At 33.8% G+C, this 14,697-nt stretch overlaps 1 protein-coding gene across 1 annotated transcript in view; it reads left to right on the top strand.

Annotated features, from left to right (window-relative positions):
* The window catches only part of LOC145299351 (uncharacterized), a 348,674-nt gene that overhangs the window by 264,436 nt on the left and 69,541 nt on the right, over positions 1–14,697 (top strand). Inside the window, exon 8 of the mRNA XM_080144394.1 lies at positions 14,574–14,697. This exon is cut by the window's right edge and continues 205 nt beyond it. Coding sequence (XP_080000520.1) covers positions 14,574–14,697 — 124 coding nt within the window. The remainder of the gene's footprint in view (positions 1–14,573) is intronic.

Here is a 14,697-nt window from a genome sequence, read left to right as displayed (position 1 = left end):
TTGTCGAACAATTTTCCGTTCATCTCTTGGGGAAAGAATCCTTTTTCTCCCTCTACCCTCTAAACTCATAACGTGGCCTTGCGATTTGAACTTGTTTATTATGGCTCTAACAGTGGATTTGGGAAGGTTTAGCTTCTTTGAAATCTTATCATAGCCCTCCCCATTGGTATGGCATGCTACAACAAGCTTCCTGACGTCTTCGCTGTGTTCCTTAGTTTTAACCATGGCGATTGAAAATTATAATTTAGTCACTTATAATAGTTTAAATAAATCGCTATCTAAAAATTATCTGAAAAAAATTATTCACTGAATTAGCGTTAAACAAGCATAATATGGCTATAAAAAAGTTCAGAAAGCACGTAAACCGGAAATTGATTGATATTATACTGATACTAAAAGAAAAACAAAGCCGTGCCAATAATTTTGAACAAGGGTTTTTTGCAATTATGTTTGTTGTTCCTTTGTTATTTATTTTTTTTTAAATCCGATTGCTGCATCGGAAAGGCCAGTTAAAAATACATAATATACTTTGTTATTTTCTTTAATTTAATCCCTTTTTTAGAATTTATTAGACAAAATTTAACTTTTATTTTACCGTGCCAATAAATATGATCATCACTGTATATATATATATATATATATATATATATATATATATATATATATTAGGCATGTTGCTACCGCGAAATACCTTCCTAAACCTGCATGCCAAGAACATGTTTACCGCAACGAATAGTAACATCAGAAGCGTGTGCGACACGAAGTTGCGTCTCGTGGATCACCTGAAACACTTCGTAGTTGGGGCTGGCTCAATCTTAATGAAAAAAATGCATACTCATATCCGACTCCTACCAAACAGACGATATATATATATATATATATATATATATATATATATATATATATATATATATATATATATATATATATATATATATCCTAGCAAAAGTACCCGTCGTTGACTGGGTTCAAAAACAGCCTACAGAAAATGGACTCTGATTTATGAAAGTATCATAGGTTATGAAAATAAAGGGTTCTAAAGAGATAGCTTCGAATTTGGAGGTATCAAAACCAAAGCAAAATATGATGAAAGTAAAAATAAAATAGATAAACCCTATAATTTATTATACCATACCTGTTCACACTGAAACACTTATAACAATATTTTGTGGATCTATATTAAAAAAAACTTTGTTAATCTTTGTGACATATTTCCATTCTACGGAGGTCATGCGCGAACGAACACTCCATAATTTTATTATACCATATTTCTTTAAACTGAAACATAATCATTTAAGTATACTTACGCAGATAGATATGAAAAGGCTTTATTAAAGTTTGTGCCTATTTCCACTCTATGGAGGCCAGGCGCGAACGCAGACCCCACAATTTTATTATACCATCCCTATTTAAGTTAAAACATACTTATCAAAGTATTCTTATGTACATCTATATCAAAACACTTGTAAATGTTTTTTTATTTAAATTTTTTAATTTTTTATTTCCATACTTTGTGGACCAGGCGCGTACACAGACCCCACAATTTTAATGAATCATCATTATGCCAGATCGAACACGCCCATTCCTGTGTCTCGATACATCGTCTATCATCATATGTGCTCAGTTTTCTATAATAGTCAATCATATAGGAGCCTATTCTTGACCAGACACACACACAGACGTTTAGCTTTATATTATATATATATATGTGTGTATGTGTGCGTGTGTGTGTGCGCTCACACGCGTTCAAATTTAATTTTTTATTCACTATGAACCCGTTAAGCAAGTGGTACAAAACAACGCCATTTTGTTGGTTAAGAACAACGTGCACTTTTCTATTTGTACATTTTCTGTTCCCGGTTCCGTAGAATATGCAACCGTTTCATTTCATTGCCTATACTGTAAGAATAACAGAGATATACACACACACACACACACGGATTATATACGTGTGTGTGTGTGTGTGTGTGTGTGTGTGTGTGTGTGTAAATATTACCAGCTGACTTCATTTCCCACCAGTTGATATAAAAACCTTACTTAATAACACTTCCATATGTTTGTACCAAATATCTCAATAAAATGTACCTTATACAGAGACAGATACACAGATACACACACACACACACACACACACACACATATATATATATATATATATATATATATATATATATATATATATGAGCAAACAGTTAATAAAACATGTCAAAAAACACTTTGAAATGAGTTTAAAACATATTTAATCTGAAAAGGAAACACTAAATAAATGGATAGTCCTTAATCCGCGGAGTTTCGAAGAAATACTTTCCTTCTCGTCAGAGGGTAGGAATTAGCAAAATGCGCGATCGGATTTAGCATGCAGAAGTATTTGATGAAACAAGTATGTCAAATATCTTACTTGAAAACAAAAAAAGTGAAGCAGAGGGAATATGGTGAAGAAAAAGGTGATTACACATGAATGGATAGTCTGGTGGAAGATAAAAAATCCAGTGACGGATAAAATCCAAATGTAAAACTTCAAGAAAGTTAAAAGAATTTCCATTTGTACAAGTAAAATCCAAGGAAATCCCGTAATTGGAAGAAGATATATATATATATATATATATATATATATATATATATATATATATATATATATATATATATGTGTGTGTGTTTTTTCAATTAAATGTCTCCCTTTATTTATAACAAGCTTTTTATTTATGAAGCTTATACATATATATATATGTATGTATGTATATATATATATATGTATATATATGTATATGCACATGCATATATATATATTTATATTTACATATATGTATGTGTGTTCGTGCGTGTGTGTGTGTGTGTATGTGTTTGTGTATGTTTGGGCAGCATAATCACGTTGACACACCGATTCTCTTCAGATCACGAAAGTTAAGTAACGTTGAGCCTGGCTAATACCAGATGGTTAACCATTTGGGAATTCTAGGCGCTATATGTGCTCTTAGCTTATATTGGCATTGCTTCCAGTCGTCCTGAACCCCCACTTGTCACTGGTATTTAACAACGCCGACTTGGGAGAGTTGTGGTTGGAGATTGCGCAATTCTTGTCACAAAAGTCCACGTTCAGGCACCCGTATATTTATATATATTAAGTTATGCAAATGTAACTACAGAGCATATACAAAAATCAAAGATAGCGTAAATATCATAAAATGCAATTACTCTTCCGATTTTTTTCGGATTCATGTAATCATGTTCATATTCTTTTTATTTTCTTTTGAAATTAATGAGTTCTTATTCGTCTAACGAGTCAAAGCAAAAATATTTTTAAAATTGACATACTATATATATGAATGTTTCTGCGCAACGAAACAGATGCTGTTAAGAATTGAATATTTTAACATGGTGAAAAAAAAATGAGCCGTAAGATGACCAACATCTTAGAATTTGGAATAAAAACCTAATGTCATTTATATATGTATAAAATATATGTATAAAAAAAAATATATATATATATATGTTGACACACTGGTTCTCGTCAGATAACCGAAGTTAAGCAACGTTAAGCCTGGTTAGTACCAGATTAGTGACCATTTGAGAATTGTAGGCGCTGTATGTGTTCTCCGCTTATCTAGGCATTTCTTTTCAGTTGTCCTGTATATACACTTCACTGGCCACTAGTATTTAACAATGTCGACTCAGGAGAGGTGTGGTTGGAGATTGCGCACCCCCTGCCACAAAAATTACACGCGCAGGCACCCCTACGTGGGTATCCATAGTTTGTCAAAGACTGAAGGAGCCTGTGTACTGTATATATATATATATATATATATATATATATATATATATATATATATATATATATATATACGCACACATATACACACATCACACACACACACACACATATATATATACGCACACATATACACACATCACACACACACACACACACACAGATATATATATATATATATATATATATATATATATATAATCAGAGTGTTTATTGTATTGCAACTCTTCTTTATGCTTAGACAAACAAGCGCTTCAAGCTGAGATTGAAACTCGATCATTTTATCTAGAATCCGTGCTTCTATCCACAACGAAAATAGTATGTAATGGTGATTCTTTTACGAACATAGACATCAGCAGCAGCTTACACGACCTATAAACATTGTTTGCAATGTTAACTAGACAAGTGTACATTTATTTATTATTTATTTTATTTTATTTTATTTTATTTATTTAATTTTTGTTTTTGTTTTTTGTTTTGCAAATGAATTTAATTATATTTACTTTACTTTGCTAGGTGTCTTGGAAACGCTTGATTAATAAATAAGATTATTTAATCTTAGCAATTCAAATAAACTCACAAACGCACACGCACACACAGAGACACATACACACACACACGCACACACACGCGCACACACACGCATAAATGTGTGTCATACGTAATTATGCCATAAACAGTAGCAAGGCAGAACGTGTGCCGTCATTTTTTTAAAGCATGGGAACATTAGAAAAAAGTATATGACGTATTTGATTTTAATGAATGAATTTGTATTTGTACACAATTACCAATTTAAAAAGGCCAGGGTGGGTCAATAGCTAAAACCTAATCGATCCCTAGAGGGTTTCCAGAGTGGTGACGAGCTTTATACCCATTCATATATATATATATATATATATATATATATATATATATATATATATATGTATATATATAATGTGTGTGTGTGAATGTGTGAGGGTTTGTTTTTTGTTTTTGTTTTTTGTTGGTTTGTTTATTTGTTTCTTTCTGTGTTTAATTTGCTTTTCATTTTGTTACTTATATAAACCCAGCGAATATTCTTTGGGTTTTATCCTATGCATAGATTCTTAATATATATATATATATATATATATATATATATATATATATATATATATATATATAGTAATCCATATACAGTTCTGTTTCGCTGTTTTACAGTTCACCAGTACGGCTAGATAAGCAACTACGGCTGCTACTATGGAGGGCAGTGAATTAACAATGTTTTGACATTGTTCAAGTACCTAAGCTCAATTTTTTACACAAAGAGCATCGCTTAATACGCTAATGGTAATTTGTATATCACTTCCCAATATGCTCAACCCAAGATAGTTATCCATATACAGTACTGTTTCACTGTTTCACAGCTCATCAGTGCGGCTAGACAAGCAGCTACGACTGCTGCTATGCTGGCAGTGAATTAATAATGTTTTGGCATTGTCCAAATACGTAAGCTCAATTTGATTACACAAAGAGCATATATTATATATATATATATACACATTATAAGGAGTCTACGCTGATCGACCAACGTTTGAATATTTCAAAGAGTCCTAACGAAACATGCACATGTTGAAACGTTGATCGATATGCGTGGGCTCTTATATAATTTTAGTTGTTTATGTATAAGCTTTACACAGTATTGAGCACTTTTGGAAAAAAATATATTTTTTTTTAGCTTATGCTAACAATATACGTGAACTTAATCAATTAATATATATATATATATATATATATATATATATATATATATATATATATATATATATATATAGTATACTTATTTATGCAAACGTTATTGCTTACATATGTGCATACATGTTTTGGCTGCAATTCCTTCAGAGAAGCAGCATCTTCGGGCCTAATCTTTTTCAAAAAGAACAGAAAATTGGCCCGAAGATGTTTCTTTTCCAGAGGGGTTGCTACAGAAACATGTATGCGTATGTGTAGCCAATAATTTTTTCATAAATAAACATACTATAATTACAATCTGCTTGTCATTGAGCACTTTTTGATAATCAACTACAACGATACAATCTTTATATATATATATATATATATATATATATATATATATATATATATATATATATATATATATATATATATATATAACGATGCCGACATATTAACAGCGTGCCTGAAACGATGAAACGTTGTCTCTTTATCCCTGATATAGGCTGATATATGACCACGTGGTTGTAAGCGACCCGCTTTGGTTATCTGAAAAGCAATGAGACTCTTTGAACATATGTTAGCGATTAAGAGAAATCGCTAATGGTTTTAGATGACAGTGTCAACGTAATTTTGGGGGGAAAGAGACACCGCAGTGAAATCGCAGAGATACGAAAAGCATAGAATAAAGAAAGTAATAAGAAAATAATGAAGGAGCTAGATGAAAAAAAGAGAACGAAATAAAGAATTAATGAATATGATTTCTCTTATTCTCTATCAGTGCCTAAAACTAAACAAAAATTCAATCGGTTAGGGATTTTTATCCTAAGTTCTCAAAATCAAGAGATTACACCGTTCCTGTAATGAACCGGTCCTTGCTGATTTTGCGGTATGGAGTTTAGTTCTGTAAAGTTCTAGGAGGTCCACCCTCCCAGGCTTTACCATCTCTCTTTGAGAACGCGTTTGTTTATTGCTAATCGCCTGAGGCGCCATCATTGGGGAATGCCGACAAGGCTGGCCAGGAACTTTTTACAAGCCAGAATGCCCCTTCCTCGGGGGCGGTGATTTCTGAATCCCACTTTTTGACCCACTTGCGGTGGGAGAGAAATAAACATCTGGAACTGTCCATCTATGGAATACGATACCGCGGGTGTGCTTCCCAGCTCACTATAGCATGATCGTTTTCAAGTCTAATGTAAATAAGTTCTTGATGAGCCGTCTTAAATAATCAAACGGTATCCAAGTTCTATCATTACTGATCATCAAGATGTTTGTTGTATCACAGTATATCGGACATTTTTTAACCCTTATCCTCGAGTGGCATTTGGGTCTTGATAAACGATGATCCTGTAATAAAAAATATGCTTGGATAGAAAAATACTAATCTAATACACAGTTCTACCTGTTATTGAGCACTCTTAAAAAAAGTACAGTAAGATTTTTTTTTTCACAACGTTAAATACGAGAGTTGTTACAAAGGTAAAATCTTCTTTTAACCCAGAAAGTTGAAGAGCTACAAAGACGGTAGCGGTACCATTTAAACGAGCAAACTTTCGTACATATTTATTAAGGGGCGTTCCAAAGGTAATGACGCCTATTTTCATTCCGCCCGAATGGATCCAAGGGGATAACAAATTGCATTATTATGAGGACCGAACTTATGACTTAATGACCCAAAATTTTCATCTCCCTGTTGCAGATATTGACCGTGTGAGACTCTAAGAAAGCAATTCCTGTCATGGACGTGCTAGATTTCAATATTTTTCTATAATAAATAAAACTTACTCATTTTTTAAAGACTTTCATGCTTTTTTATGTTTTCTCTTATGATTTTTGAAAATTTCCAATTCATTTTAACATTACTTATCCTTTTTTTATCCAAGGAAAAAAATGTACTTACATTAGTTCCTGGGGAACTAATGTAAGTATCTGATGATTTTTTGGTATATTCATGTCATCCAATGAAACACGTGTAAGACGCAGCAAATAATCAATATAAATGCGAATTAAGTGCATATTTCTGTGACTTTGGAATGTTTAATAAATTATATATGCTCTCAAAGTGTAAATCCATTTTTATTGTGCTTGATCAATAATGACAATTTTGAATAATGTTATTGAACATGAACATTATAAGCATATATGTATTTACATATGTGTATATATACGGCATAATCATGTTGGCACACCGCTTCTCGCCATATCACCGGTCAAGTCACGATGAGTTTGGTCAGTACGATATGGATGATCATTTATGAATTCTAGGCGCTGTATGGACAATGCCGGAACGTGGAACTTCCCAGGTTGGTATTTGGGAGCACGTTTAATCCACTAGGAGAGATGCAGCCCCCAGTCTTCGTTAAGACATGCATTTTGAAGGAAAAAATTGATGTAAAATCTGAAGTCTAATGTCTGCTTTGTCCTGTAGCAGCCATTGCACCGACTATGATTAGCAGTTGTACCAAAAAGTGTGGTTGGTTCTACACAAAGTCTTCACTACTAAAAACAAATCACTTGTGTGGATTTCCGAACAATTTATTGTTGTGGCAGATCTCATATATGTATGTATGTATGTATGTATGTATGTATGTATGTATGTATGTATGTATGTATGTATGTATATGTATATTTGGGGTAGAGAAGGCTCCCGTAAGCCGTGGTGAAGGCAACCTTTCTAGGAGAAGCAAATCTCTGATTTAAAAAACGATAAAGCGGAAGACCATTACCCGCATTAAGCTGGTCTGCAGTTTAATTTGTTGCTGGCTATCTTGCTCTTGCTTGTTGCTGGATCTGAACATTTTGAACCGAGAGAGACACTTAGCTGTCGTACAAAGCTAAGACTCTGTAACATCATATTTGTATAGATACTCCCTCAGACATTTGGAATCATGGATTTTAAATGTCTGAGGGAGTGGCACTCGTCTGACAAAACGTTACAATCATCATATGTATATATATAGAGAGAGAGTGTGTGTGAGAGAGGGTCATCCACATACAGTACTGTTTCGCTGCATCACAGCTTATCAGTGCGGCTAGACAGGCAACTACCCTCAGCCAGGATCGAAACCCGACCGCACAAACGACAGTCAAGGTTCCTCACCATTATGTTATACGGCTGCTGCTGTGCGGGTAGTGAATTAACGATGTTTTGTGATATCGTCCAAATGCCGAAGCTCGATTTGTTTACACAAAGAAGGGTTGAACGATAAATTTGACGCCCTAAAGAAAACAACACTACAGCTTTATTTTAAAACATTCATTGAAAAAATCAGTTCAGGTAACTTGATTATGTAGTATAGCTGATATCTATTCAATGTAGCCATCTTCCGCTTCAATCACCGCGTCGATACGGATCTGGAACTGGGAGCATGCCTTTTCCACAAATGCCGGCAGAAGCTCGGCGAATACTCGACGGATGGCGGCGATCAGGTGGTTGTTGGTGTTTTGGGAGGTCATGTTGGTGATGTTCTTGACGTATGACCAAACAAAGTAGTCAAACGGGTTTAGGTCGGGGCAGAAGGGGGACCAGTGAGAGAAGGATACAAAGTCGTAGTACTCCATTCTAAGGCCAAGCTTGGGTTTCTTTGGACATGTGGGCCGACGCCAAGTCCTGCTGCCACACCCAAGGTCTGGCAACGGCCACGTAATAGCACCAGGTGATCACAACACTCTTAAACACATCCAGGTAAACATTGGTGTTGACTATTAAGCCGACTTCGAAGATGTGAGGTAGCATGATATGGGCTTACTTGAATCCACTCTAAAGACCGTAGCCGTAGCCGGAAATTTCGTTCAGCTGTGTTCCCTTAAGCGTTGAACCGCCAGATTTGCATTTTGAGAGTGCTGGTAATGGTCCTGTTGTCATAACTTGGATCGGTGGAGAGCATGCTATACAACGGCGCATCTCCGATATCGGTCGTTGAACATTGTGTCATTTTCAGACATGATAAAAGGCTCCTATAACTCTTGGGATTTGTATACAACTGGTTAACTAGTAAATGGTCTGCAACCAAAAAAAGAAAACCAGTTTTTATCAAACGGAAATGGAATCATGTCGTCTTTCTTGTGGCGACAATTTTATCGTTCCACTCACTCTGTATATAGTTTTAAATGCTGAAATACTCCAAGACTCTGCGTGTGCATGTGTGTGTGTGCTTGTGTGTGTGTGTGTGTGTATGTGTGGTAATTTCTGTTTTAAATATAATAATACGTGTTTTTCCAAAAAATTATTAATTGTTACTATCTGATTATTTCATCCCACGATTTCCACTACATCTAACTCACGTATCCTCTTTCTCATTTTATCTATATATTGATATATATCAGTCTTGTTTCTTGGCACGACAAACCGGGCGACGGCCACACCTTCCTGATCTTCTGCGATGATCAGGTGCTGGTTGGATGCAAGGAGGAACATTAGAAGACACATAGATTTTGTTTTTTGAAAAAAAAAAATTTTCGTCTCGGAAAATGTAAAAGCGAAAATAAAATAAAGAAAGTCATGTTTCTTCTTCCGGCTTCTTTTTTTCTTCTTCTTTTCGTCCAAATCCTCAAGCACGACCCATCTTAGATAAACACACCCCGTCTGTAGAACCCGTCTGTCACGGGCAGGGCTTGACGGGTCGACATCTCTCTCTCTCTCTCTCTCTCTCTCTCTCTCTCTCTCTCTCTCTCTCTCTCTCTCTCTCCTTTTTCTTCTTCTTCTTCTTGCAAAGAATGGAGTACATTTAACAAGAAAGGACTACTAAACAAGACGTCGATATAAACACGCATGGGATTCTTTTTACAACTACTTCTGGAACTGGATTATTTAAAATTGCATCTGCCAAAAATGGATTTTATTTACGTGAAAACCAAAAAAAAAAAAAGAAAACGAATCAATCACAACATGGAAATTAATTAATTTTTAAATTTTTTTTCTATCTTTTTATATTAATATTTTAAAAGTATTCATTTAGACACATTTTTACCAGATTAGCTCTTGTTTGGTTTTAATGGCCTTTAAAATTATGTAATGACAAATCATCACTGTATTTAGGATTCATCATATACAATCGATCGAACACAAGTTACTAGTGACGGAAACTGTAGCTTCCTGCGTTACACAGCAGTAATAGTGTGTGTATATATATATATTCAGGATTTAAATCGGGCAGAATCGATTTCTTAGTCCGTGACGATATTATTTATTTCAACCACGTACCCCTACATTAAATAGAAACGAATTACCTGTATCATTCTTAAAAGCCAAAAAGAATTAAGTGATTTATTAATTAACATGTTCATTTTTTTTATTTAAGGAAGAAGTTAAAATAATTAATAGCGTGAGTATTTGAGTAAAAATATTTTTATGTTTTTTAATTAAATTTTTTTTTTTTCAAAATGTGATGTTACAATATTCACATAAACATAAAGAAACATACAACCTGTAATATATCATTATAATAGGTTTCCTGTTTGTTCAACATATGACCAATCTTTTACTGAAAAAAGAAAAAGAAATCGTTATTATTGGTTCTTCTTCACGTGGATCATCGCCAGTGATCCCTCACTAGCAAAAACAGGGAGACATTCCCTGCATTAAGAGTAACAACAGGTACCTCGAGATTCCCAGGTCTCTACGCTTTTTTTCTGATAACAGTTGAAAATCGTTTTTTTTTTTCGCAACAGCCGGTTCTCACTGGGTCTTCGCTGATAACGGTCGTCGGTTTATTGTTTTGTTTTGTTTTTGTTTTGTTTTTTTGCTGGGATTTGATTGTCACTAAGCTCCCTCGGATTTCTTACATCAGCCGTCATAAGTAATCTCCTCTTTTCAAAAACCGGTGTGTTTCCGTGGAATCTGAGTGACAGCAAGTCTCCCCAGTTTTCTTATGCTCTTCATGTGTATCATTATCGTAACTGACTAGGTGCTCTCGCGTCAGCTGTTTGTTAATGATTTCTCGCTGATGATGACCGATGGTTTACTCTGGAATTTGACTGATAATTATCAGAAGTAGTAGTGATTATAGTGGTAGTAGTAGTAGTAGTAGTAGTAGTAGTAGTAGTACTGCTACGAGTTAGTAGTATTCTTTTTTAATGTCTTGCTCCATTTACACGTGGATCGAAGTTCATTCTTCAAACTTGAGGTTTACACAGATAAAGTGATTAGATTCGTTTTTTCAGATTTCTTAGATGTCCTTATTTATTTTAGTCAACACGTCTGTTGTGAAGAAAGTCTAGTTCCCTAAAATGTAATATTATTATTTAGGAGACAAAAAATACCTCAGTCTAGAAGGATTTTTCGTCTGACTGAGTACGAAATGGAATAATATTTTGTACTCCGTGCAACCTGATTTTTTTTTTTTTCTTGTAACGCGTACTTTCCACCCTTGACTCGATCAAAGCGGGCTCAGGTTCGAAATACATATTACATTTTTTTTTAAATTGGACCTTTATATTTGTACTGTTCTGGGTTTTTTTTTTCTTTTTTTTTAAGAGAGGGGACAGATTTTTTTTTCTCGGTATTATTTACTATATTCACGCATCATCTATATTTTTTGTTTTTCTTCTCATTGCTAAGTTCTGCCTTCCTTTTCTGATCGATTAGTTTTGTCTTCTTATCGATTAGTTCTTCCTTTTTTTTCTTTGATCGATTAGTTGCGTCTTCTTTTTCTTGTCCATTAGTTTCGTTTCAATGGTTTGAAGTAATGCATGGAAAATAAATTACAAAATGATAGCAAGCGGGCGAATTCTGCTAGTTTGTTTTTTATAAATCATCATATCAAACGCGCAATAAGGGAACAGCGAGGATACTAAAAAGAGCTCTCGGTTGGTTTCAATAAAAAGCAGGGAATACTCGCAGCTGGTTTGGCTGCCCCATACCCAGCTTTACAATCTTCAAAGAAAGAAAATCAAAAAAATATAAAAAAATTAAAAAATAAGAAAAAGAAAAATATCGTGTATGACAACATCACTAACCATGTAATTAAATTTTCACTTAAATTGACGCGAAAATTTTTAAATTAATTGTATTAAATCGGTTTTGCCTTGGCGCACGATTTAAGAACATAATTCAACATTTAGTCATATCTTAAATTTATTTTAAATAAGACATTTAGAAATAGTTTTAGTTTTACGTTGTTTTATTTTTATTAGTTCAATAAATATTTGATTGATAGTAAATCAAAAAATACTACGGTCTATTGTTATCAAAGTTATGTACGAGTGATAAACAGAGATTCGCAATATCATGGCTAACAGTTTTTGTTAATGCAAATATATAAACTTTTCATTAGTCTTGCTTAAGTTGTTTTATTTGGAATTTGTTTTTCTTCTTTCTTTTTTTTTCTTTTATATAAATATTAACATTAAAAACTAATCGTTGAAACTTCATAAAGATCGGTGTGTCGATCGTGAGATCCGCAGGAAATTTATGCTTAACATTTGGGATTGTATTGATCCATTGACTACTGTACACTCTTTAAGATTTATCCTCGAGTGCCTCTGGGCCTTGATGAGTGGTGACTCCTATGTAAAAAAAAAGATTATTATCTCTACTCCTATAATCCTCAATGATGAATCTGAATCTTTAATCTATCACGTTTAATCACGTTGACACACCGGTTCCCGTTAGATCACCAAAGTTAAGCAACGTTGAGCCTGGTTAATACTAAATTGGGTGACCGTTTGGGAATTCCAGGAACTGCAAGAGCTTTTGCTTATCTCAGCATGGTTTCCAGTTGTCTAGCACTTCTCCTTTCCATTGGATACAAGTAGTGCCGATTCAGAAGTGTGGCTAAGAGTTGCGCAACCCTTGCCTTACAATTACACGCGCAACTACCCTTACAGGGAGTATCCATTGTCTCTTGAGACTGAACGGAGGCGCCATCACGCCTAAGTTTGTAAAGTAAATGGTTATTCTAAATAATATATTTTGTCGATAATTATTTCAATATAAATAGCCAAAACAAGATATTTTTATCAACGTTCTTTATTGAATTTTATCCACATTTCTACAATTTCAGGAAACTTTTTAGACTTAATCTTCAGCCTTTGCGTGATCATTCACGGGGCAGAATATTTTTTTAAAATATTTTGTCCATAAAATTGATTATTATATTCGGAAAGAGAAAAGGAAAAAATTAAATTAATAGTTTTATTTTAAATAAAAATTTTCTGGAGTTTTGTATGTGTGTGTAAAGGTGTCGTTCTGTATATCAAGTCAATGTTCTTTGTTTTTTTTTAATTTTGTTTGAACTTGGGAGATCATTGTTTATCAAGGCCTGGCGGCCAGTCTAGGACAAGAGTTAAATATTAGGTAGATAGTGAGAAAGATGATCTGTTTTGGTGGAACGGGTAGGGCAAGATTATTTAAGAGGAGTGTTGGTAATTAACTCTGTCTAATCGGGGTTGTCCGAAAGTATTTTTATTTCATTTTATAATCGCATTTACTTTTTTATATAACTTCATATATATTGTAATATTACTGAACACACACACACAAACAAACATTGATTTATATATATATATATATATATATATATATATATATATATATATATATATATATTAAGATTAAATAAAAACTCGAAAATTTGGTTCTATTATAAAACAAATTATTTTTGTTATTTTGTATTCTTACACGTCAACACAAAAAAAATGAATAGAGATAAAATATAACATTTATATATTTTTGCATTGATTATATATATATATATATATATATATATATATATATATATATATATATATATTACTGATGAGTCATCACTTATCAAAGCCAAGAGACATTTGAGGATAAGGATACTTGACACAGCATAGCCGATCACATAATCCGCAACGGTATTGATTGGCTGTTCACGCACCAATTTTATCTACATTATAATTACACCCCGTGATTTTATTGATTTTTACACGAAAACTGAAGCAACAATGACTTCTTCAATGATGAGAATTGCTATTATATCGGCCATGTTTCTTTTTACACGCGCTCAGAAAAAATGGCGAGCGCATCCCGATATCAATTCTGTATTTAATGCCGATAGTAACGACACGCGTTGGTTACAACTGATACTCGACCTAAATGACCGCGGGAAGAACCCCGACTCTAAATGCTATCCATTTTGCACCACAGGGGAACTCCAGATGAGCTCGATCAAGCGACAGTCGAATCAAGGAAATGTCGACGAAGATGGTCTCTTCGATGGTGGAGGGCGAGTCGAGGGAGGCGGCCAAGTGGAAAACTTAGAGGAAGGTCT

Source organism: Euprymna scolopes, chromosome 2 (genome assembly GCF_053919585.1).
Source record: "Euprymna scolopes isolate OS-2025 chromosome 2, ASM5391958v1, whole genome shotgun sequence".
Taxonomy (NCBI): Eukaryota; Metazoa; Mollusca; class Cephalopoda; order Sepiida; family Sepiolidae; genus Euprymna; species Euprymna scolopes.
This window is presented reverse-complemented; position numbering and strand designations above follow the sequence as displayed.